Source organism: Phodopus roborovskii, unplaced genomic scaffold, assembly GCF_943737965.1.
Source record: "Phodopus roborovskii unplaced genomic scaffold, PHOROB, whole genome shotgun sequence".
Lineage (NCBI taxonomy): Eukaryota > Metazoa > Chordata > Mammalia > Rodentia > Cricetidae > Phodopus > Phodopus roborovskii.
This window is the reverse complement of record NW_026126575.1, coordinates 1,454,923-1,480,270: the sequence shown is the minus strand read 5'-3', so window position 1 is coordinate 1,480,270 and position 25,348 is coordinate 1,454,923. Positions and strand designations below refer to the sequence as shown.

General features: G+C 42.3%; 2 protein-coding genes across 2 annotated transcripts in view; one reads left to right on the top strand and one right to left on the bottom strand.

Annotated features, from left to right (window-relative positions):
- Positions 1-25,348, bottom strand: part of Mgll (monoglyceride lipase) — an 883,522-nt gene that overhangs the window by 781,782 nt on the left and 76,392 nt on the right. The window lies entirely within an intron of this gene.
- Positions 1-25,348, top strand: part of Rab7a (RAB7A, member RAS oncogene family) — a 51,254-nt gene that overhangs the window by 21,418 nt on the left and 4,488 nt on the right. The window contains exons 2-5 of the mRNA XM_051203382.1: positions 10,916-10,976; positions 14,175-14,301; positions 22,758-22,976; positions 23,662-23,790. Coding sequence (XP_051059339.1) covers positions 10,924-10,976; positions 14,175-14,301; positions 22,758-22,976; positions 23,662-23,790 — 528 coding nt within the window. The 5' untranslated portion in view covers positions 10,916-10,923. The remainder of the gene's footprint in view (positions 1-10,915; positions 10,977-14,174; positions 14,302-22,757; positions 22,977-23,661; positions 23,791-25,348) is intronic.

The following is a 25,348-nucleotide window of genomic DNA, read 5'->3' as shown; positions in this document are numbered from 1 at the left end:
TCACATATCAGATTTTATCCAATGTTTGCCATTGAAAAAACAAGATCTATGCTTTGCCTTCAGGACAGGAGAAATGGGTTAAATACCAGGTAATGAAACAAGTGATTATAGGTTGAGATTTAAGGTGATAGGCTATATATTGCTATATATTAATCTTATTAAAATGCCCTCAAATATTTAGATCCACACTGAGCAATAGAAATTTCTGGCATGGTGGAAGTGTCCATATCAGCATTTAATTCCTAGTGATTATTAAGCACTTAAAATGGACTAGTGCTGCTGAAGAGAAGGATTTAATTTATTGAATTGATTTTATTATATACAGCCAGCCATGGCTAGTAATGACTATATTGTAGTTTCAGATCTTAACTAGTGGTCCTCAAGCTTTTTCCATTTATTTTTCCCCCCAGCTTGGGTCTATAGACATTTCCCCACAGTGCCTCCCCAGGTCCAGCACTCTACCACCTAGCAATATTCCCCAGTACCCAGTGAAGATGTCCATAGATGTATTAATGTGTTTACTGTGCCTATTAGATCTAACTAAGGCCACCAGATATTGATTAAAACATTTTGGGGAATGCATGGTCAAGACTAATGGAAGCTGATAGCATAATGAAGGCTAACAAAGTGTCATTGTAATTGTTGCTGTGACTATTAAGGCTAATCATATTCATGACTTGTTTAGTTCAGAACTTGAAAGCGGAGGAAGGTTTTAGAGGAGCTGTAGAGTTCTCATTCATGCTTTGTCTTCAGGTAATATTCTTATACCATCCGCCTGTTTTTTTGTTTGTTTGCTTTTTGAGGAAGAGTCATTGTGTAGCCCTGGCTGACTTGAAATTCACTGTGTGGAGCAGACTGTCCTCAAACTCACAGAGATCCACCTGCCCCTGCCTCCTTGGTGCTGGAATTAAAGGTGTGGGCCACCATGTCTAGCAGTCTGTTCTGATAGTGAACAGTACCTGCATATAGAAGTAGGTAGGTGTACACAATTCTAAAGAGACATGCTATTTGTGTGTGATTGAAGATGGGCATCTTGACATTAGGAACCTAGACTACCTTTCATGAAGAGTTGGAAGAACCAAGAGTATTCCTCTTGATTCTGGAAAGACTTGTCTCTTGAAGCATGTTTTTTGTTGAATCAGGGTGATCATGGTACCAAGCTGCCTCACAAAAGAAGCAGTAAAAGAGTAGGAGGTGGTTTCAGTTCATTAAAAGCTGTACAAGAGATGGTGGGGTGTTGTGGATCTTAAACTGGTGGAGAGTTAAACTGGTGGAGAAATTAAAATAATGTGTGGTGGGGGTAGGGGAATGTGTGGATGTCTAAGTACACACACAGGCAGAGGCCAGAGGAGGACATTAGATGTCTTGCTCTATCACTCTCTACCTTACATATATGACACAGGGTCTCTCCTGGAGCTAGGCTGATGTTCCTCACAGCATTGAGTTTATAGGGACATGCATTGGCCACTCCTAGAATTTTATGTGAACTCGGGTTTTCATGCTTGCACAAGTGCCCTTACTCACTGAACCATTTCTCCAGATATTGTTTTATAACTGGCCTGTTTACTTAAGGAATTGCTTAGATTTCCTGGTTCAGCAAGTAGCTGTGCACTAACCCCAGAATTTGGCTATTGAGGTTTCTAGTTTGACTTTGTAGAAACCATAGAGCTCAGTACTGTACTTACCATGTGATAGGAAACTCAGGTGGCACCCTTTGATCCATGTCAGGATTGGCGTGAACTAGGTTCATCTCAACTGAACTAGGTGTTTACTACTGGTAGATCATGGTCATTCACTACTTATCCAGAATTTATAATTGGGGCATGGGATTGGGCATCTGGAAGTCTGTAGGTGGAAACTTCTGTCCTGCAAACCACTTCCCAAATAACCACACAGAGGCTTATATTAATTATAAGTGCTTGGCCAATAGCTCAGGCTTGTTACTGGCTAACTCTTATACTTAAATTATATTTCTTATCTGTGCTTTGCCAAGTGGCTTGATACCTTTTCTCAGTACAGCATGCCCTTCTTGCTCTCTGTGTTTGTGAGTGACTCCTCTGACTCTGCCCTTCTTCATCCCAGAATCCTGAGTTTGATCATCTCACTTATGTTCTTCCTGGCTCCCAGCCAATTAGTGTTTTATGTATTAAACCAGTTCAAGTGACAAATTTCTACAGTGTACAAGAGGATTATTCCACAGCAGAAGTCCTATCAGCTGTGTCTAGAGGAAGAAAGTTAGAGGATAGGACCATGTGAGCAGTAGTTAAACTTATCTTCAAGGAGTCAGGAGCATGTAACAAGAATTCAGATTGGTCTGTGGGAGTGAATCACTTGGAGACAAGGACCCATGATTTCAGTACTGCTTTTGTTTTCTCTTGTTGGTTTTAGCTAGTTAGGTTCATAAAGCTCTTTCTAGCTTATTTTCTTTGCTGTACAAGAACCATGTACTGACCATGAGTTTCCACTGAAGTGTTTGTTTGTTAAAAGCGTGTTGAAACAATGGGAATTACACAGATGAGTGTGTAATACATGTTAGGATAAAGATGCCAATCAGCAGCAGGCACATGTAGTGAATGTACACGTGGATAGAACAAAAACCATAAAGCTGGAATGGGAAACCACAGTAGTGGGATTCAGAGGATAGAATAACACTTATTTTATCCAAATTGGAGCCTGTCCTGGAACTAGCTCTGTAGACCAGGCTGGCCTCCAACTCACAGAGATCTGCCTGCCTCTGCCTCCCGAGTGCTGGAACTAAAAGCGTGCACCACCAACACCCAGCTTTAGATATATTTCTTATGTCAAGTGACATACTATCAGTATTCTCTGCATTCCCTTACTTAGGATTTTTATTTTTCACATGAAAGCAGAGATGTGTTTGAGTTCATGCAGTGAAATGTGTTAAAGTAGGTGGGATTTAAACCTGTCATGCTCCCCTCCTCACCTCCCCCCCTCCACCCGCTGCTGCTGTGACTGTCCTCAAGGCTGGAATTGAAATGGCCCTGTATCGTGGTTTAATAAGGATCAGGATAAACAAATAGGCTGAATAGATGTTTATTCAGGGAGAAATAACTTACAGCCTAGACCGATAAACACCAGCAAGTTCCACAGGATGCTCTCATCTCCGCATCCCGCCAGTAAGAGCATGCTCCCAGGCTCCTCCTGAGACCTAGTTCTACAGGTCACTTCCATCCCTGGCTCCACCTCCCAATGGGCATGGTCAGTGCCACAGAAGCAGACAAACTGAATGTCTCACTACAATTCTCCTTTTAGTCTAAAGAAAAGATTTAAGCTTGATACAAAACTATATACAAAACAGTGAATAACAAGTGTGCTCTAAGAAAAGGAAAACCGAGAACAAAACAGCCTACATATCTAGTCCTAGGGTGAAGGCATAATAGAGTTTACAATAGAGTTGTCCTAAGCTGGAAAGCTTAAATCTAGTACCTAATATATCTAACTAGGAAGAGAGAATAATAGTTGTGATAGTTTAATCTTCAACCTCATCAAGACCTGAGAAGAAAAATAACAATACTAGGGTAGACAGGAAGTGTGGATGGGCAACTTCCAAAAGGTGCAGCGAGGACAGAAACAGCAAGCTTCCTGGATAGTCACCCAAGGTCTCACAGCAACGTTGGTACAGCCAGTTTTGGCTAAGGCCAAGAGTACTAAGCAGACCACAACAAAAGCAGGAAGGTAGATAGGCTGTCTTACCCTGACTTGGCAAAGTTCAGCAGTCTTCTATATTTGTCTCCTGAAAGCACATAGGACTGCATGTCCAAATCAGTGGTGGGGGGGGCAATTCTTTGCCCAGCAGGCCATTAGCTGAGACAAGAATGAACTCCAGCAGGAGCAACAACAGTATCCAACATATTTTCGGGAAAGTGCACAGTGCTATCAGGAGCAACAGTGTCTCATGTCAATGGAGTACTAATATTAAAACATTTAAATGCCATGTTCTGCAGGTTTATGAAGTGTTTGAAGATTAAGCATCTATGTCTGACTAATCTCATAGGTATAGGAAACATGGGTGAAGAATCTGTAATACTCAGGAACTTAGCTAAGAAAACTGATTGAAACTTCCTTGAGTAAAACAGGGAGGAATGCCTAAGCAATATAACTATGTATACACACACATGTATGTCCCTAAAACAGTGGTACAGTAGAAATGTCTAGACAAGAGGTAGAACTATAAAGTGCAGCATGATAAAAATATCCTAAATTGTATCAGTATACAAAATGTCTTGAACATAAGTAAAAGTAAACATACATAGAATATGGTAAGGATAATGTGCATAAAACATCATAAATGGAAAGATTTTACACAATATGACAAAAAATACAATATACAATTCTTCCAGGAAGGGAATATAAACTTAATTTTACATAGGTTACCACAGGACTTGGGAAGCTTCTTTCTGCCTTCCTGCTCCCTTTCAGTTACCTTACAGACTGTGTGCCATCAGTCACCACTGATAGCACCACACAAGTTCCTTAGGTCAACACAAAGGAATAGTAGTGTTTAAGGGCACTAAGACTGGCAAAGGCCTTCTAAAACTTAGCTCTCTTGTCTAGTAAATGCATGCCAGATTCCCTCTGTTGTCCATCATGGCAGAATTTATTGAATTGGGAGGGGAGTTGACAGTTTTTAGGTCTCTGTAATCTTGTAGATTTTTGCTTTCTTCTGTCAGCCCTTTAAGAATCATGGGCCACTGAGCAAAAAGAAGTATAGTATTTCCAACTGAGGGATTTTAATCACTTGTGGAACAATCTCTTAGCGTGCATGAGATCCTGTTAGCATATTTGAGCACTAGCATCTTAAAAAATAAAATTGGTTCTACTTTTAAGGGAGGGCACAATGAACACTTATTACTATTACCTTGCTGTTTTACACATTTTATTTTATTTTATTGTCCAGACTTATCACCCAGCCTTTTTTCATGATGACTAATAGGTTTAAGATTTTCATTTGAATAAGAGTAGGGCAGCCACCTAAAAATGGGTGTCTAAAGAAAGAAGGTTCTGGGCAGGACTGTACACAGTATTTACCAAGCTTTGGAAAGTTAGCATGAAAGAATGAATTATTTTAGGATAGTATTTGCCTTTCTCCTGCCCATCTTTCCCAGCAGGACATGTGGTCTTGAATCTAATACAATAAAAGGTGGGGTGGCATGGCGTTCAGAGCATCAATATTCTCAGAAGAGCAAACCTGCTCCGGGGCAGTGAGTAGTAAGATTATTATGCACTGATTGATGGGTGGTCCTGAGGCTGAAGAGTTCTGTTAGTAGCTTAATTGAGAAATCATTTGTTAGAGCTTCCACATGATACACATATACACATGTAGACAAAACACTCATACACAGGAACCACAGGAGAGAGACAACTAAAAATGTAAGACATGGGAGTGGAGAAGTGGCTTAGAGGTTAAGAGTACTTGATGCTTTTGCAGAGACCTAAGTTTGATTCCCAGCATGCACACGATGGCTCACAAGTGTCTATGTCTTCAGTTCCAGGGGGTCCAACAGCTTCTCCTGACTTCTACAGGCATCTTGTACACATTTTGTACATAGGCATTCATGTGAGCAAACCATTTGTATACATGAATAAATTCAAGGAAAAAGAAAGACATTTGAGCGACTCTTTATTGTTCTCATCTTAGATGTTTTGTCTGTCATTTCCTCCTATACTCATTCAGGTTTCTTTTGCAGGTTCCTTTTGAAATTTACTTTTGAATTTCTTCAGAGATGGTAATTCTAAGTTAAACTACAGATCAGCAACTACTTAACCAAGAGGACTGCTATAAAATTTCTAGAGCATACAAATTAGGCAAGAGCATTATACTGTATATTTCAAGTCTTAATACATTTTGACATCTCAAAAACAAGTGAAAACCACACAAAATTATGTAGGTGGAAGCAACAGATTCATTAAGAGGACTGTGATTTGGTAACTATTCCCATTAGGAGTGGCAACATGGCTGTCTTTCAGGCACACTATTGAGTTTTGTGCTGTTCCAACTCCCCTCTCAAGTTAGCAGAGTGCCTCAGATTGTACATAGAATCTCAGTTGCCCAGGTAGTACAGGAAGAGTAAAGGCCACTGGAGGAAAGGAGGCTGAAGACTAGCTTGGGCTTTGTAAACGTCTTAGAATTGTCACTGAAGACACCGTTTGACCTGAAGGAAACTACAGACTGGCCCTCTGCCCTAGGAATCTGGAGCCTGGATTTGGAGTCAGTAGCTAAATTGCCAAGAGCACTGCTGCACAGAGAGAGGCAAACAAACTGAGTGTGACCAGTTGGTGAATACTGCCTACCAAGCTCTCCTCACAAAATGATTTAAGTATTTTCTATGAGTGACCCAGCCAAAGCCACCCTCTCATCCCTTTTCTTCTTCCTTGCCTGGCTGGTAATATTTTAGAACCAGGCTGACCTCTAATTCACAGAGATTTGTCCACCTTTGCTTCTCGTGCTGGGATTAAAGGCATTTGCCACTATGCCCTGCTCCACTTGGCTTCTTAATAGTGGTCTATCAAGGGATCCTAGGCCCACTTGCTCCTGCACAACTCCTTAGCAGTGCTTTACCCGTGGATGGAATTAGCTGGCTGCTATTGAAGTCTTCCATCTTAAGCTCCTTTGGAATTGAAAGTCCAGATTCATATTTATATTTTCTCTTTCCCTTCTTTGTTCACAAGCTGATCTTAGAAACTGCCTTTTCTTTCCTTTTTTAAATCAAAACCATAACAAGTTTTCAACTTAGACATCTTTTTACATAGTGTATGCTCGGTGCTTTGCTGGGAGCCAATAAAGGATGGTGTCATCTGTGCCTCCTGAGCTTTGTTGGTAAAAGCAAACTATACCCTGGTTAGTAAGTTACATGGGGTGTTGAAGCTTGCCATGAGCCCCCTGGGGCACAGCAACTTGTGTCCTTCATCCCAGGGAGCCTGAGCAGCTGGAAGAGAGCTCTGTCTGACAAGATTGATTCTGATGTCTTTGTGGCCTAAACCATATGTTGAATGGACTCTTGCAAGAACTCCCACTGTTGATTCCCACTGCTGCCTGCTGACCACTTGTGAAAGCTGTTTAAGTGTGAATGGAAAACTCTCTCCATCCCTGAATCCTCCCCCAGTTCTTGCTGCCTGCCGAGGAAAATTACCTCACAGACAGAATTCAGAAATATTCCTTCTCTCTTCCCTCTCCTTCATTCCCTCTCTCCCTCTCTTTTTGGTGCTGAGGATTAAACACTTGATCTTTGCATGGGCTAGACAGGTCCTCTTAACAATAGCATCCTTAACCCCAGAGACATTCTTTACAGTGTTCCTCCTTCCACAGTGGAGACACTGTTTGCTGTTGTGGTAATTTGGTGACTTTGGGGCAGTATCCCTGTGTAGTTTCCATAGTTTCAGATGAAGAAGGTGACTCATTTTATTGCTGCAGTGTAGGCATGTTAGGCACTCTGTGGCACTGCCTGTGTGGGCAGAGACACCGTGGGAAGGAAACAGATGGGTCAGTATGCATGAGCAGTGACGGAATATAGTTCTTCCTTTCTGATACTCAGAGAGGCTACTAAGAAATTAAGCACATGCCTCTAATCCCAGCAGTCAGGAAGCAGAGTTAAGCCATGGGTCTCTTGTCAGTTTGAGGCCAGCTTGGTCTACATAGTGAGTTCTAGGACAGCCAGAGTTATATGATGAGACCCTGTCTAAAGTCCCCTCCCCAAAGAAAGGAAATCTTTGCAAAACTTCTTTTTATCTCTTTAACTCTGCTCTTTAAATTCAAAACTTGTCCATTGGCATAGTGTAATCTCTGTCAAAAAATTATCCTTAGACCTTATGTGAGACTGAAACCTTGTTTAGTCTCTGGGGGAAGGGGGTGGGTATGGCTCCATATATAATGGTTTATGGTATGAGAAAAATTTAGGTAAGGTATAAGAAAAAATTAGGTATGACGGGGCTGAAGGAAACAGTCTCTGAGAATTCAGGTCTCTTACATAGCCTGTACCCAGCACTGGCTGGTGTTTTCTGACCAGTACAATTGAGCTTGAGAGGTGCTGTCTTCATAGACCAAGCCATGAGCATGGGGTTTGGGTAGTGAGAATAGCCAGACTTTCTTTGATGGTTGGTCTTTTGTTTTGATTTGTTTTTTTGAGACAGCATTTTTCTGTATAGCCTTGACTGTCCTGCAACTCCTATAGACCAGGCTGGCCTCCAACTCACAGAGATCTGCCTGCCTCTGCCTCCCGAGTGCTGGGATTAAAAGTGTGTGCCACCACTGCTTGGCTGATGATTGATCTTGATTACCTACTATATTTGATTGAGAGATTTATAAGGGCTGTCTTTGGGTGTATCTGTGATGGCATTATTACATTTATTGTTTGTAAAATGAGTGTGCCTGTCCCAGCATACATGTGGAAGTCCAGGGACAACTTTGAGGAGTTGGATCTCTCTTTCCAACCTGTAGGACTGGGGATTAAACTCTGTTCATTAGGCCTAGAGGCAAGTCCCTGTACCTGCGGAGCCATCACACTGACCCCAGACAATTAAGTAGGTCTTTGAATGAGTATGATAGCATTCCATACCCCCTGGCACTCTGTGTGTGTGTGTGTGTGTGTGTGTGTGTGTGTGTGTGTGTGTGTGTATGTAGGTATAGGTCTTTGAATGTGTATAATAGCATCCCATACCTTGGTGCTGTGTGTGTTTTGGAGTAAAGGGCAAGGAGGAAAACTAGTGTTACGGGGTTTCGTGCTTTCTGGGTGTCATGAGATCACCATTTTCACTCCATACCCTCCCTACCATGGTTTTCTACCTCACTGTGGACCCACAATCCTGGCAGCTACCCTGATGCCTTTCATTTCAAGGGGTTCTCCATTTTTGTCAAAGCATATAGCTTTCCATTAGTTCATGGGATACCACTCCCATTTCCACACTGTCCCTATAGCCAGAAATAATGGAAAACAGTCACTTTGAAAGGTATAGGATTCCACTTCCCTATGGGCCAGTCATTATAGTATCTCCTGTTGTGTTCACTTGCCTGCTGGTCTATTTTCTGTAAGTCACCTGTGTTTGGGACATACATTAAAATAATAGCAACCACTGTTTACCAATTTACATACACTACTCAACAACAAGTAGTTTTGAAATCAATTCATTTTCTGGTAAGTCCCTGACTCTGAGCCTGTTTTTGTTAATAAATCAAGGTTTGAAAGTGCTAGTGAGGTTAATTAAGTGTTATACATACTGTATGGTCAGGGGAAGCAAAGGCCACCTGGTGTTTTGGGAAAATGTTGTTCCTAGAGTTGCACTGCTAAGTACTGTTCATCTGCTAACCTCTTGTTTGTTAATTCTTTACTTGGCACTGGCACATAGAGAGTAAAACTGTTAGAAAAGAGAAAATATAGGTAGCATGTGTATAGATTTGTATAAGTGCTTAAAAGCAGTAAACAGTAGTTGGGGGAGGGAGTGTGGTGCCAGCACCCAAATCATGACATAGAGGCTTATTAATAGTTATGAATGCTTGGCCTTAGCTTAGACTTTTTCTAATTAGCTTTTTTTTTTTTTTTTTTTTTTGTAAACTTAAATTACCCCTTTTGTATTAATCTATGTGCTGCCCCAAGGCTTGTTTACTTCATCTATGCACTGTCCGTCCTGCTTTCCTGCTTCCTTTGTGTCTGTCTGTCTGGACCATGGCTGGCTGATCCCCTTTTGTTTAGTTTTTGTTTTTTTGTCTGTTTTGTTTTATTTCGTATTTTGAGACAATGTCTTTCTGTGGCTTTGGAGCCTGTCCTGGAACTAGCTCTTGTAGACCAGGCTGGTGTTGAACTCATAGAGAACTACCTGCCTCTGCCTCCCAAGTGCGGGAATCAAAGGTATGTGCCACCACTGCCTGGCATTCAGTTTTTTATTAAACTAACCAGGTGCCTTAGGCACACAAGGTAAAACAGCAACACATCTTTATATAGACAAACAAATGAAACACATCTTTACACAGTCAAATATCTTATTCCACAACAGTGGTGTATCTTAGTTATATAACAGTTGCTGTGATGAAGTACCATGGCCAAGAGTACCTTGGAGAGAAAAGGGTTTATTTGGCCTATATATCCCAAGTTCATTGAGGGAAGTCAAGGCAGGAACTCAAACCAGATGGGATACTTAGAGGCAGGAGCTGATGCAGAAGCCATAGACGATTGCTATTTATGGCTTGCTCAGCCTGCTTTCTTACGGAACTCAGGACCGCCAGCCTAGGGTTTGCACCACCTACAATGGTCTGGGCTCTCCCACATCAATCACTAATTTAAAAAATGGCCTATAGCCCAGCCTACAGCTGATCTTATGAAGACATTTTCTCAATTGATATTCCCCCTTCTCTGATGACTCTAGCTTGTGTCAAGTTGACATAAAGCTAGCTAGCATCAGTGCTGCTTTTAAATAAAGTGGTTCCTAGCCAGGTGTGGTGGCTCAGGCTTTTAATCCCAACACCTGGGAGGCAGAGGCAGAAAGAACTCTTGAGTTTGAGGCCATCCTGGTCTACGGAGTGAGTTCCAGGACAGTCAGAGCTACACAGAGAAACTCATCGAAAAAAACAAAATGAAAATAAGTAAGTAAAGAGGCTCCTTTGCTGAGAAAGTAGTGCTTAAGCAGTGAAGCAAATCTTTACTTGTGAACTTTTGACACTTTTTGGAGCATTAATCCCAACTGCTGATGCCAAGAATGGATCCAGCATTTGAGAGAGGACAACGTCTTCATCCTTGCCCTGCTGTTTAGACTAGCACAAGAGTTGACGGTTCTGCTATCGATGCTCTTCTCTTTATCAGGACTCAGGGGCAATCTGGGTAAAGGCTGGGTGGGGCTCTCTTCCTGGCTGGGTAGACAGTGTTTTTAGTGTTTGCTCAGCTCACCTATTTCCCCCTTCTTCCTACAGCTTAAAGGATGACCTCTAGGAAGAAAGTGTTGCTGAAGGTCATCATCCTGGGAGATTCTGGGTAAGTGTTTCTCATGAATTTGAGCTCACAAATGGACTTAAAGCTTCACCTTCACTGATGCCATGACTGACATTCTACAGTCTGCTCTCGACCTATCCTCTAGTCTTACTCTTGGGACGCAGAAGAAATTTAAATGTTCCTTTGGTGTGTATTTTTGTTCCTTGGTTTTTAGCATGGGTGTGTGGACTTGTGTTTTCCTGGGACTATAACCCAGGGCCTTGAACTTATTAGGTATGCACTCTACCACATCTCCTTTAACATGTTTGGGTTTTGTTTGGCAGTGGGGGGAGTCTAAACCCAATAAATGAGAGTTATTTTTATGGATCCCCTTCTATATCATCTGACCAGACTAGGAAGTGCTAATCTCATGATCTCTTGTTGTTAGTACCTTGCCTGTGCAGATGTGAGTCTGCCCACATGTACATTGCCTTCCTCCTCTGTACCTGACCATGTCTTGTATGTGGAAAAGCCAGGGCCAGAAGATTAGATTTTGTTTCTAATTGTCCACTCACCAAGTACTGAACTCTTCAATGTCTATTAAGATCGTCTACTAGGCTTTTTGGGTTTTTTTTTTTTTTGTTTGTTTGTTTGTTTGTTTGTTTGTTCTTTGTCTTTTGGGGGGCCGAGGTGGGAAGTTGAAACAGTGTCTTATCTTATAGCCTTGGGTGTCCTGGAACTTAGGCTGGCCTCAAACTCACAGAGACTTTATCTCCCTCTGCCTCCCAGTTTTCTATTTCTTTTTTTCTTTTCTTTATTTTGGTTTTTCTAGATAGGGTTTCTCTGTATTGCTTTGGAGCCTGTCCTGGAACTAGGTCTATAGACCAGGCTGGGCTCAAACTCACAGAGATCCACCTGCCTCTGCCTCCCTGGGATCAAAGGCATGCACCACCAATGCCCGGCTTCAGACATGGTTTCTTATGTGACTCAACACAGTCTTACTTTACTGAGTGTTTGTGTATAAAAATAGTAAGTTGACACAGTGGCACATGCTTGTCACACGAGCTATCTGGAAGGCTGAGATGGGAAGGTTACTTAAGCTTGAAAGGTTGAAGCCAACCTGGGCAGCATAGACCCTGTCGCTGAAAAAGAAGACAATGATAACATATAAAAAGCAAGTATATCCCTATGTCCCAAATCTCCTTCCTGTCCTTAAAAGGTGGGGATTTTTCTCATTTGGCCTATTCGAATTACTTTAGGAACCCTTGTGTCTGTAACTGTATACCAATGGAGTGGAGTACTCCTGCCCAGTGCTGTGTCAGAAATAATACAGTCCTTAGATCTGTGCTGCCCAGACTTGACTGATGTAGTCTCAGGACTTTGCTGTATTACAGATCTCTCTTCTAGTGAACCCATGGCCTCACTCTTGAAGTCAGTAGTCAGCCATTGAGCTTCACCCAGCCAAGCACTACTGCCTTGGACTGTGTACATCTGGGTCCTCTGAATATGATTTCATTTCTTTGTGGAAAGCCATGGATAAGGAATGTTTTAGCTCTGTCTTTAGAGCTAAAGTTTGCATTGCCTTAACCCTACCCTTATCTAACCAAACACTTGGTTGGTAAGTTTTCTTGATGAAAAAATTCCTTGGGAGAAACATTCTTTGAATTTTTTTAAATTACATTTTATTTGTTATTGTTGAGTGTGCATGTGTGTATAAAGGTCCTGGGGATTGAATTTAGGTCATCAGGCTTGTCAACAGGTACCCTTTGTACCTTTATCTGCTGAGCCATCTCACAAGCCCTGTTTTGTTGTGCTTTGCTTAGGCTTTATTTTTTTAACCCCCCCCCCTCAAAGGGGGGGAATCTCAGATTGCCCTTGAACTTACTATGCAGCCCAGTCAGGCCCCAAGCTTCCAGTCCTGAATTCCAGGCATGTGCTGTTCCACCTGGCTTGGAGGAACATTCTTTTCTGGCTGTGCACTGTTGCTTTCTGCTGTGTGTCAGGTGAAGTCAGTGGCTTCTTCCTGGTGTTACTTGGTCAAACTAGTAAGGCACTAAACACCTGAGATTACAGTGACCATCTTGCAATGGCAGAGTGATCTTACTATAGAAATTTCTTTTGGGAGTATATATTTGCCTGCCTTCTAGAAGGGAAAAAATTAATACTAGGTTCTGCCATCTGAGTTGCCTGTACTGAAATTTATAAACTGTCTTTCATATATAATGGATGTCTTCACTATGGTTTCCCATTTTGTGTTTTGTTTTGTACTGCTGTGCTGGAAACAAAGGGACTCTTCCACTGAGCTAATCCTTCCTCTCCCTGTATTTGTTTTTATTACATTTGTTTATTTTGCATATGCGTGGGGGTATTCACTTTGTATACTGTATATGTGTGTGGGTTGCACATGCCCTGGTGCATGTGTGGAGGTCAGACTATAATTTGCAAGAAACCCCCACCCTTACCCCGTGGATCCTGGGCTTGGCAGTGCCTTTACTTGATGTTTTAGTTACTTTTCTACTGCTGTGATGAGACATAATGACAAAGGGAACTTACAGAAGAAAGAGTTTATTGGGGTTTACATTTCAGAGGGTGAGTGCATGACCATCATGGTGGGGAGCATGTAAGCATGCTGCCCTGAACTAGAGCAGTAGGTAGCAGCTTGAATTCACAGCCACTAGGCAGAGTATACAGGTATCTTTTGAAACCTTAAAGCCCATCCACAATGACACATCCTCCAACAAGAGACCCAAGTATTCAAATATATGAGCCTTTGGGTGCCTGCCTTATTCAGTCCCACCCCCACCCCCCCAGACATGGTTTCTCTGGAGCCTGTCCTGAAACTCACCCTGTAGACCAAGCTGGCCTTGAACTCACAGAGATCTGCCTGCCTCTGACTCCTGAGTGCTGGGATTAAAGACATGCACCACCAATGCGCCTGCCTTATTCAAACACCCACACCTGCTGACCCATTCTGCCAGTGCTTCCCCCTGCACTATCCCAGGAAAATACAAACCTTCTAGTATAGAGTGATTTTCTGTGCTGCCCTTGGCTGAGAGGGAGGCACCCGTTCGCAATTGTGACAGGTAGGTTGCTTTGATAAAATGCTGTGTGTTGCTTTTTAAATTGCTGCAGCCTTGTGTGTCAGGCAAGCACTTTACCAACTCAGCTACTCTAGCCTTGACAGATTGCTTTTTAAATTGATAGCACAATTTAGTTTCAGTCCCTTCTTTGACTTAGACTTGTGGTTTTCTCTAATTTCAGTGTTGGAAAGACATCGCTCATGAATCAGTATGTGAATAAGAAGTTTAGTAACCAATACAAAGCCACAATAGGAGCAGATTTTCTGACCAAGGAAGTGATGGTTGATGACAGACTTGTCACCATGCAGGTAAGCCACTGAGAACTGCTATCCTGACTAGTTAGCTTACTGAATCTTTTTTAAAAATGTATTCCTTATGTGTGTGTGTTAGAGGGCAACTTTGTGGAGCTGGTTCACTTTCTGTCTTTATGTGTGTTCTGGGGACTGACCAAAAACACTTTACCTGATGAGCCCTCTTGCAGGCCCAGCTAATTGAATCTAAATTATTTTTCACATCTACCTGTTATAGGCAGACTTTTTTTTTTTTTTTTTTCAACCCACCAGTTCCCAAGTAACTATCATGGAGACTCAATATTAATTATAATTGCTTGGCTGATAGCTCAGGCTTATTACTAACTAGCCCTTACAACTTTAACCCATTTATATTAAGCTATATTGTGCCATGTGGCATTTACTCTTTCATCTTGTACCTCCTGTTCTTCATGTCTTCATTGTGACTCCTCTGACTCCGCCCTTCTTCCCAATGTCCTCAGTCTAGTTTTCTGCCTACTTTATCCTGTCCAGCTATTGGCCAGTCAGCTTCTTTATTAAATAAAACCAATCAGTGTAATTTACACATGTTCCCACCACTGAGCTAGATAATCCCAACCCTAACTTTGAATTTTATATTGCCTGACAACTAGGAATTTTTAAAAATTTAATTTAGCTAGGTTTATTTGTTGTGTGTTTTTTTTTTTTGCTGTTGGTTTTTCCTAAATTTAGGGTCTGTCTATGTAGCCATGACTTTCCTGGAACTCATATTGTACACTAGGCTGTCTGTGAACTCAAAAAGATATACTTGTCTCTGCTGGAATTAAAGTCTTGAGCCACCATGCAGACTATCTCTTAGTATTTTTGTCCAATAAATGCTTCAGATCAGAAATCATTTTGTGTTTCCTAACTTCTTACAGCAGATCTTAAGGTGGCTTTTATTTGTTTGTTTACTACCTATTCAGTTTGTAGCCTTTGGGGCTGGAAAGGAGGGCTAAGTGACTAAGAGTACCAGCTGCTCTTTGCAGAGGACCCAGGTTCATTTGCCAGCACTACTGATTAACTGTAGTTTTAAGGGATCTGACTCCCTCGGCTGCTCTCCAGGCACCAGGCATGCATTTTGGTGCACAAGTGCAGGCAAACACATGAATCCCTTTTTTTGGTATTGATTTTTTTAAAGATTTATTATGTATAAACTGTTCTGCCTAGATATATGAGGGCACCAGATCTCATTATAGATGGTTGTAAGCTACCATGTGGTTGCTGGGAATTGAACTCAGGATCTCTGGAAGAGCAATCAGTGTTTTTAACCTCTGAACTATCTCTCCAACTGCAATAAACCCTTTTTTATAAGGTTGCCAGACTAGTGTTTCCATGTGTCTGCTTAGCTTCATGTCCCAAGTGTATTAGTGGTTCCATTGAAACACACTTTTTAAAAATCTTCATGTTATGGCCATATACATTTTGTATGTAGTGTGTACATGTTCTTATGCACAAACATGTCTAGAAAAAGAATCCTAAGATTTCTGTCTTTTCTTCTAGTCCATAATGACCATTCAGGTAGTTGGTATAGTAGCATCAAACTAAAGAGACAAGAGATTAATTAATCTTTGAGTTTCACATTAAAGCTGAGGGCTTTCACCCCATATTTTTAATTTTTTGATGTGTGTGAATGCAGATACATGTGTGTGCAGGTTAGAAAACAATTCAGGTATTGATCTTTGTCTTCTACTGCTCTTTTTTTTTTTTTTTTTTTTTTTTTTTGTTTTTTGTTTTTTGTTTTTTTTCTTCAACAGGATAGGATCTCACTTTGTAGTTCTAGCTATGTAGAACAGGCTAGCCTTGAACTCAGAAATTTCACCCGTGTTTGCTTCCTAACTACAGGTTTAAAGGTGTACACCATTATATCCAGCTTCTACCTTGTTTTTAACCTAGGGTCTTTGTTCTTATTTTCCCACTACATGTACCAGAGTAGCTTTCTCTGAGCTTATAGGAATTCCCGCCTCTGTCTTCAGTCTCCCTGTTGCAGTCCTGGCATTATAATAGACGTTCCCCTTGTATGTATGGCTTTTATGTGGGTGATAAGGATCAGAATTCAGGTTCTCATATTTATAACCCAGTTTTCTTTAAAATTTTACTTATTTTGTATTTTTAAATGTGCATTGATGTTTTGCCCACATATATGTCTGTGTGAGTGTGTTGGATGCTCTGGAATTAGAGACAGGTTTGAGCTGCCATGCAGGTGCTGGGAATTATACCTAGGTCCTCTGGAAGAGCAGCCAGTGCTCCTAACTGCTGAGCCATCTCTCCAGCCCCTTTCTTTTCTTTGTTAGCCTTTTATGGACTTTGGGGAACAACAGGGTCTCATATAAGTCCAGGCTGGCCTGAAACTGTAGCAGATGATGGTCTGGCCTTCCTGCCTCTTGCCTCCTGAGTGCTGGGACTATGATGCTGCCCCATACCTAGTGCAAAGGTTGGAAGTCAGCCTTCCCCGGGCCACCTGCACTTACACATCTGGAGATTTTCAAAATATCTGAGTGAAAGTTAAAGAAACCAAATTTGAGAAAAGGAGATTTCCAAATTATAGGAACAAAGAAGAAAGAGAAACTGTGATCAGCGCTTAGGCTCCTGACATGAGATGGGGGTAGCTGACTTATTAATTATGAAAGCTTGGCCTTAGATTACGTTTGTTCCCAAGTAAAATTCACCCATTTACATTAATCTACGTTCTACCATGTGGCTCATTACTTCTCCATACTGTATATCCAACTTCCTCCAAGTCTCTCTGGGGAATCCCCCTCATCTCAGATTCCTCCCAGAGTCCCTATCTCTCTCCACTAGTCATGCCTATCCTCTCCTGCCTAGCTATTGACCTTTCAGCTATTTATTAAACCAATTGGAAGGTGCCTTAGGTGGGAGAGGTTAAACAGAGACATCTTCACAGTGCACCAAAGAATTATCCCTCAACAGATGGAATGATTTTTAAGTTTCAGCCATAAAACGGCAGATGTAAATTCCTGCTCATGTGAGGCTGAGAAGCAGACACTCCACACTACATGTCCAGGCCTCAGAAATAATGTAAAAGTAGGCCAAAGGTGTGCTAGTACTTGTGGAACTCATGAGCTTGAGGCATTGCCCCTTTGTCTACCTGTCCACATGTGTGGTGGTTGCTTTTGGTGTGTGTTTGGGGAATGGAGAACTTGAAATTTAACCTAGGATTTCTGTTAAGTGCTAGACAAATGCTCTTCAAAGAACCAGACTTTATCTTGAAGGATTTAGCAGAAACTTCTATCATTCTTGACAAAACCAAGGTTATTAGTTTGTGGGACACTTAAAATTAGAGAAAGCCTGGTGGTGGTGGTGGTGGTGGCATGCTCCTTTAATCACAGCACTCAGGAGGCAGAGGCAGGTGGATCTCTGAGTTTGAGGCCAGCCTGGTCTACAAGAGCTGATTCCAGAAGAACGAGGGCTGTTACACAAAAGAACGCTATCTCTAAAACAAACAGATAAACAAAAAAACTGGAGTGAGAAGATATGCTCCTGGCCACATGAGGAAATCATAAGCCACAAAAAAATCTTCACAATGACTGTCATTTTTTAAAAAATGGGAATAGAAACCAGAAATTTAAAAACTGCTATGAAAAAATGAGGATATGGAAAATTTAGAATTCTAAAAGTGAAAAAACAACATCAAAATAGATGAAAGACACTGTTAAGCTGTAGAAGCACAGTAAACTGCAGAGTTTGGGCAAGGTTTCAAAAAGAACCCATGACTGGCTAGGCATGGTGGTGTGTGCCTTTCATCCCAGCACTGGAGGCAGAGGCAGGAGGATCTCTATGAGTGACAAACATGCAGAGCTACTTAGTGAGATCCTGTCTTGGGAAAACAAACAAAAGGAACCCAAGACTACAGGAAACCAAATAGCAGCCCAAGAGCTCTCAGAAAACGGGTGACCTGCAGAAAGAGCAGTGAGGCTGGTACTCTCCACAGCAGCAGAGGCAGGAGGGAATGGGTGCTAGTTACAATGCAGGAGCTGCACCACGGTCCTGTGGGTCACAAGGTTGAGAACTGAGATCCCAGCCATGCTCACTGCTGCAATACATCCCATCAAAGGGGCCACAATTGGAGACCCATAGGGCAGGGGGAGGGGGGAGAATGAGACAAGAGCTTCTGAGTGATGGGGCAGAGTCTGGAGTAAGCTCCATATATTTCTCAGCTTGGAGTAAAAGATAACTAAGGAAAGAAAGCATCACAGGGGGAAGGGGGAGGGGAACACCAATGGTGATCTCCTTAGTCTTAGAGGGTTCATTTTATATTTAAAAAGGAGCTGGATCTCGTTTCACAGGCCTACAATCCCAGCTAGTTCAGGGACATCCAGGACAATTGATTCATTTTACAGATAGCCCAGGCTACACTCAAACTCCTGGAAGTCTTTTTCCTTTGCTTCCCAAGCACCAGGAGTGTAGGCATGAAGTATCACACCTGGTTAACATGTTAGAACTCCCCTCTTTGGGGCTGGGCAGTGGTAGGGACTAAGCCTTTAGAGCCTCCTACCTGAAAAAGAAGGTGTTTGACCACAGAGCTCTGACTACAGTCCTGTACACTGATTTTAATTTAAAAGAAAAATACTCTTACATCTGCAGAAAAGCACACAAATAGGCAATATAGATTTGAGGAGAAAAAGGCTTAGAACTTGAAGAACTTTGGAAATTTCAGTTAGTAGTAGATTGGGCATAGCAGAAAGCATCTGCAACAAAGGAAACTGGCTCTGTGAAGGCACAGCAACCTGCTGATTTTATTTTGTTGCAGGGCTTTACACATGCCCAGCAAGCACTCTCCTGTTGAGCTATATGTATTTCCAGCACAAACCACCTTTAATCTGTTTTAGAGATTAAAGATGAAATTTGCCAAGAATTTCCCAGAGCTGACATTGCACCAATTCAGAGATCCAGAAATATCAACTTCCCAGGAAGGATAAATTAAAAATGTACATGAATGACACAATCATACCACTCTCAAAAGACCAAAGAGGAGCCAAGAAATGTGTGGCCATGGAAGCCAAGGAAGGAGCATGAGGTTGCCAACTAATCTTCCATAGCACCACAGCAACAGCAGCAGTGGGCTATTGTCCAAAGGCTCAAGTAGGTTGTTTTCAGATTTAGAACTCTTGTTACAGAAAGCACAGGTTCTTTCTCCTCTGGCCTCCACGAGCTCCCCCCAAAAACATTGATGAGGATAGAAGAAACCATAGAGCTAGAGTAATTCCAAGATAAAATGCTTGCTATGATGATGCATAAGGCCCTGGGTTCTCCCCAGCACTGTGGGGCCAAGTAAGCATTGGTAGCTGGCTTCCCTTGGTGTCTACTCAGAACTGATCCAAGACACTTCCTCATCCAGATACAACTTTTATATTTATATTATGTCCAAACCTTCAGGTTTATGGAGTTGAGGTGGTCAGGTTGTTGATGGTTGTTTTTACTTTTTGCTCTTTTGGGGGCCTGCCACCCAGCTGCTAAGTAAATCACACAGGGAGGCCTATTCTTAGTTATGAAGACTTGGCCTTAGCTTGGCTTGTTTCTTGCAGCTTTTCTTAACTTTAAATCATCCCACCTACCTTTTGCCTCTGGGCTTTTCCTTTTCTTCTGTATTCCTGCTTTCACTCCATGTCTGGCACCTTTTTTCTCCCCTTCTCTTGATTCCTTGATCTTCCTCTAATCTTCTGTCTGTTCTCTCTCCCTGCCACCCTGGCTTATTATTGGCCATTCATCTCTTAATTAAACTAATCAGGTGTTTTGGATAAGCAAAGTAACACAGCTTCAGAGTTAAACAAATGCAGCATAAAAGAATGCAACACATGCTCCAAGGCATAAACAAATGTAACACATCTTAAAATAATATTCCCTAACATTGCACGGCATGCATATAATCCTGGATTCAGTCCCTAGCACAACATAAAACTGAGTGAGGTGGTGCTTGCCTGTAATCCCAGCACTTGGGAGCTGTAGGCAGAAGGATCAGAAGTCTACAGAGTAACTTCAACGTCAATGAGGGCTAGTGAGATGGTGATATGTAAGAGAATTGGCTCTTTTCCAGAGGACCCAGGCTTGAATCCTCACGTGCACTGTGGTATTCACAACCACCTGTAACTCTAGTCCTGGGGAATCAGATACTCTTTTCTGGTCTCTTTGAACACCAGGTATATAGATATACATGCAGGCAAAACATAGAATTAAAAAAATGAAAATTTTAATTAGAAATAAATTTTATAATTTTATTTTTGATTTGTCATGTCTACAAAGAATGTAAGGATACTGTAGCATGAATAATAATAAAAACCCAGAGAAGCAAAGTGGCCAAGCCACCAGAGAGCTCTCACCCCTACCAATGCTCAGACCAAAGGGATGATCCACCAAACCTCAGATTGCATCTCCAGTCTGTACTGCCTCTAACCAAGTCTCAGACTGCTCCTGAGACTACACTGAGCTCCTTATATTCTCTCTAGTGCTGGGAATAAAGGCCTGAGCTCTGTTTCTCTTTTAGACTGATTTCACTCTCATAGCCCAGGATGGCCTTGAACTCTCACAATCTCTTGATTATGACTAACTTTATCTTTGCATTCTGATCTCCATGCAAGCCTTATTAGATAATAAACAATGTTAGGATACTGTCCCGTATAACTTTAAATAATCTCCAAATTTTCTGATCTCCAGGCAAGCTTTATTAGATAATAAACAATGTTAGGATACTGCCCCGTATAACTGACTTTAAATAATCTCCAAATTACCTATTAGACCTAATCCTATGTAAGCAGTTATTAGATTATGTCTAGAAATAATGATGAGGAGGGAAGTCCATAAATGCCTTCTAAAGTAGTGGCCTGCTGTTATTTGGGTCCCACTAAAAGGAAACCAGGACTGGAGCTATGCATTGTCATGTCCAGTGGAAGAGTAGTGGTGGCTGCGTTTTACCATTTAGAATTTCGATACTGTTGGGCAGAGTACAACAATTGCCAGTCACGGAGGAAATGCAATGGCCTGGTGGCCGGTTTCAGGGAATTAGAGTAATGTCAAGGTAGAGGCAGGCGAGTGCTGTGCTCTCTTCTGCGATGTGCACACCTGCATACCTACCAGCCAAGTGGTTTCTGTAACTGCTCTGTGACTTAGAACGTGTCTCTGGACAGGAATAGAGAAGTATTAAGAGTATTCATTGCAACCCTGCATCTAAGGATGGTTGGCCAGGGAGTAGAGTACACTTTAATAAGGTAGTGGGTACTATTTTACCTGTTAATTTTGAATATGAGAAAGGTCAATTTGTAAGATGTTTCTTCCAGAATCATTTTATTTCTGGGGAGTAAGGAGAAAGTTTTATGTGTATGTATGTCTCTGTACCACATTCCTGCCTGGAGTCCACAGGAGCCACAAGAAAGCATCATATATCCTGGAGTTGGAATTACAGATAGTTATAAGTTCACACATAGGTGCTGGCAATCAAACCCAGGTATTCGTGAAGTGCTTTTAACTGCTGAGCCATCTCTCCAGCCATAGGTTTACTCTTAAAAAAAATAAATTGTAAAATAAGTACAGTGGCAATATTAATAGTTATAAGGTGGTAGAATGTGTACTTAGCACTCATGGGACCATGTGTTCCATTTCCAGATTCCTTCTGTAGTACCCCAAAAAAATTATATCAAAGCATTAGATAGGTAAAATATATGGGTATAATTTTGGATATGAAAGAGAATTCATTTGGGAATCTATATGGATGAGCAGTAGAGCTTGCTTAGAGTTTGCAATGCCCTGTGTTCTGTTCCCACCACTGCCTTCCAAAAAATTCAGTTAGACAATTTAAAAGAACCGTTTGACATAGGGTTGTATTTGTTCTTACTAATTGACAAATGTGAAATGTACTTTTGTAAGTTTGAAGCTAAGGTAGATTTAGAAACTTGCCAAGAATAATGCTGCAGTTTTCAGCTTGAGATCTCTCCTCCTCCTTTTTCAATTCATTATATCATTTGCACCTAAATTGAACATGGCCATTATCTATGTTGTGTCTATGCTGAATCAGTGGGAACTGTTGCTGGCTTCTACTCTCTTGTTCTTTTCTCTCCAGATCTTTTTGTAAGGGTTTTTAATTAAGAACAAATACCACGCTTTGATTAAAGAAATGATATTGTTAAAAATCCATTGATGTAAATACTCATCTTAGTAATGTTTTATTTCTACTACCCCTAGAAAAGCTTGTGATAATGTATACCAAGGAAGCTGAGGCAGAAGGATTGCAAGTTCAAGGCCTGAGTGGCTACATAGAACACTCAAATAAATAAAGCACAACAATCAAGCCCTTAGAAAGTCCCCAGAATACACAAGTCTTGAGGCTGTTCCTATACATGTGTGCATACACTCTCTGTCTCTGTCTCCCTCTCTGCCCCACCCCACCCCACCCCTCCCCCCTCTGCCCAGCACCTCCTGAAGACCAGGTGTTTTGCTTCTTGCAGATCTGGGACACAGCTGGTCAAGAGCGGTTCCAGTCTCTTGGTGTGGCCTTCTACAGAGGTGCAGATTGCTGTGTTCTAGTGTTTGATGTGACTGCCCCTAACACATTCAAAACCCTCGACAGCTGGAGAGATGAGTTTCTTATCCAGGCCAGCCCTCGGGATCCTGAGAACTTTCCTTTTGTTGTGTTGGGAAACAAGATTGACCTTGAAAACAGACAAGTAAGTGCTAGCATGGCAGTTACCATCACAGGCCCGTCCTCCTCTGGTGCCTTGGAGTTTGGAGGGTTCTTTCCAGGCTCAGAATAATTTAGGAAGTGCTAGTGGGAGTGCTTGTCACCCGGCTGACCCCAGCCTGCTTTGATGCAGGGCTGTCTGTCCTCAGAGCCTTGGATCCCTCTCTCTACCTTAAAGGAGTTAGTTTTCTCACTCGAGGATGGAAGAATGCTGTGATTCTACACAGCATTCCTGTTGGAACATGGTTTTGTTAATTTTAGCTTAGCTTATTTCTATCTCTTTCCCTTTCCAAATTTTGTCTGTTTCTTGGCTGAGGCACGGGAAAGAGCTAAGGGGTGAGCGCTGCAAAATCTGTGTCACTTGCCATTTCTTCAGGTGGCCCAAGATGAGCAAGTTAAAGGGTTTATTCCAGAGGTTGGTGTGGGCTCACTGTCTACCCCCCTGGGATTGGCTCTTGGCCTGTGGCACACTGCTGAAGGCCATAAGGTCTGTCTATGGACAGAAATAGCTCAAGTTTGGATCCCTCACATGGGTAGCAGAGTGTCCTGCCCTTCGGGTCTATAAGCCACACTCATCCTCATTCCCAGATCTGTTCTCACCTGTATACCTGTCCTGGAGAGAACTGAGTCATTGTCCACTGTTCACATCAGTAATGTCCTCTCTCCTGTAGGTGGCCACAAAGAGGGCACAGGCTTGGTGCTACAGCAAAAACAACATTCCCTACTTTGAGACCAGTGCCAAGGAAGCCATCAATGTGGAGCAGGCCTTCCAGACAATTGCTCGGAATGCCCTTAAACAGGTGGGTACAGGGCTCTCCAGCTGCAGGGCACCCTCTGGTGATGTCCTGTGTTCTTTCCTAGATGCCTTTCTTCCCAAGCTGCAGCTGGGAAAACTTAGGGTGCTTCTCTGGATGGGTAGGCCATAACATATTCTGCCTTAGTCCTTAGGAGATCCACGGCTTTGTTAGTCATCTAAAAAGCATAGGACAGAGCTGGGGCATGGCTCAGTGATAGAACACTTACCTAAGATACAGAACCTTCAAGGGCAGTCTAGTTCCAGACATAGTAAGACCTTGGGGGAACAAAACAGACACCCTGGTGAAGGAGATGTGGGCTTATTTGCTCTTGGGCTTTTAGGAGATCAAGCCACCTGGGACCTCTTGCCAAGCAATACCTCTAGTTAATGAGATGAACTTGAATGGGATCCCAGCTGCCATCCATCATTCATGTCTGAGTTTCTGCCTTCACCTCAAGACACAAGGCCAGCTCTGAAGGGTGGTTGTAGTCCCCTGTCCTGAGAGTAGTTATGTACATACATACACAAGTTAAGAAATACAAGAAAATAAGGTCAGGGAACTCAAGAGCTTTCAGCTACCCTCCTCTATGAAAAGATACCATGTGCCATGGCAAAATAGAGGCTAGGCCTGTAATTCCTACTCTTGCAGGAAGCTGAGGCAAAATGGCAAATTCAAGGCCAGCTAGGGCAACGTAGTAGTGCTGGGAGTGTAGCCAATATAGAGGTTTACCTAGTATATGCAAGATTCTGGGGCTTGTTATAGTATGGGGGGAAGTCTTTAAAAGGTGTGGACTTGGGCTACCGCCATTTTTGAGGACCATGGAAAATTAAAGCAGGCCATGAGGCATCATCATGCACAATATAGAAAACTGCGGGTCTGCAGGGACACGTGAGGTAGATGGTAGCTTGAATGTCAAGGCAGGTTCCCCCATCTTTAGGAAGCTGGGTTGATAATGCACTGGTTCTCAGCAGGACAGAACTACTAGCTGTGTGGGTGGCAGAAACTTGGAATGAATTGTTCCAGAGTTCTGGCTTCATGACAGTGGTGGGCCTACCCAGGCAGGACAGTCCATCCAGATGCCAAGAAAGCCCCCTCCCCCTAAAGAAATATGCTTTCTTCTGATGTCCTCTACCACTACCCCAATCCACCCTCCCACCTGGATTTTTCTTAGCATGTATGTATCCATGTGTGAATCCAAACACAGGGAAGTGTCTCCCATTTCTGTTGTGTTTTCTTCACCCTGTTCTTTCTGTGAGATGACCCCTAGAGGCTCTGCTAGACTGAGTGGCTGTTAGGATGAGGCTGGGTGGCTCACCCAGGACTGCTCCCCAGTGCTGCCTGTCAGTTGCCATGTTCATAGCACTGTCCCTTTGAAGCTCTCCTTGTGGTCTGATGTCAGCTTAGCAGCTGCACATGTACCTGTTGCCATTTTCATCATTATCTGCCACCCTCCAGCCCCTCAGTCAGTGCCCCTCCAGTAGTTTTAAATTGAGTCTCTATTCTTCTATTTATCAGTAGGACTCAGAGGTCAGCAGCTGGGGTGAAAACCTGCTAGCTCAGA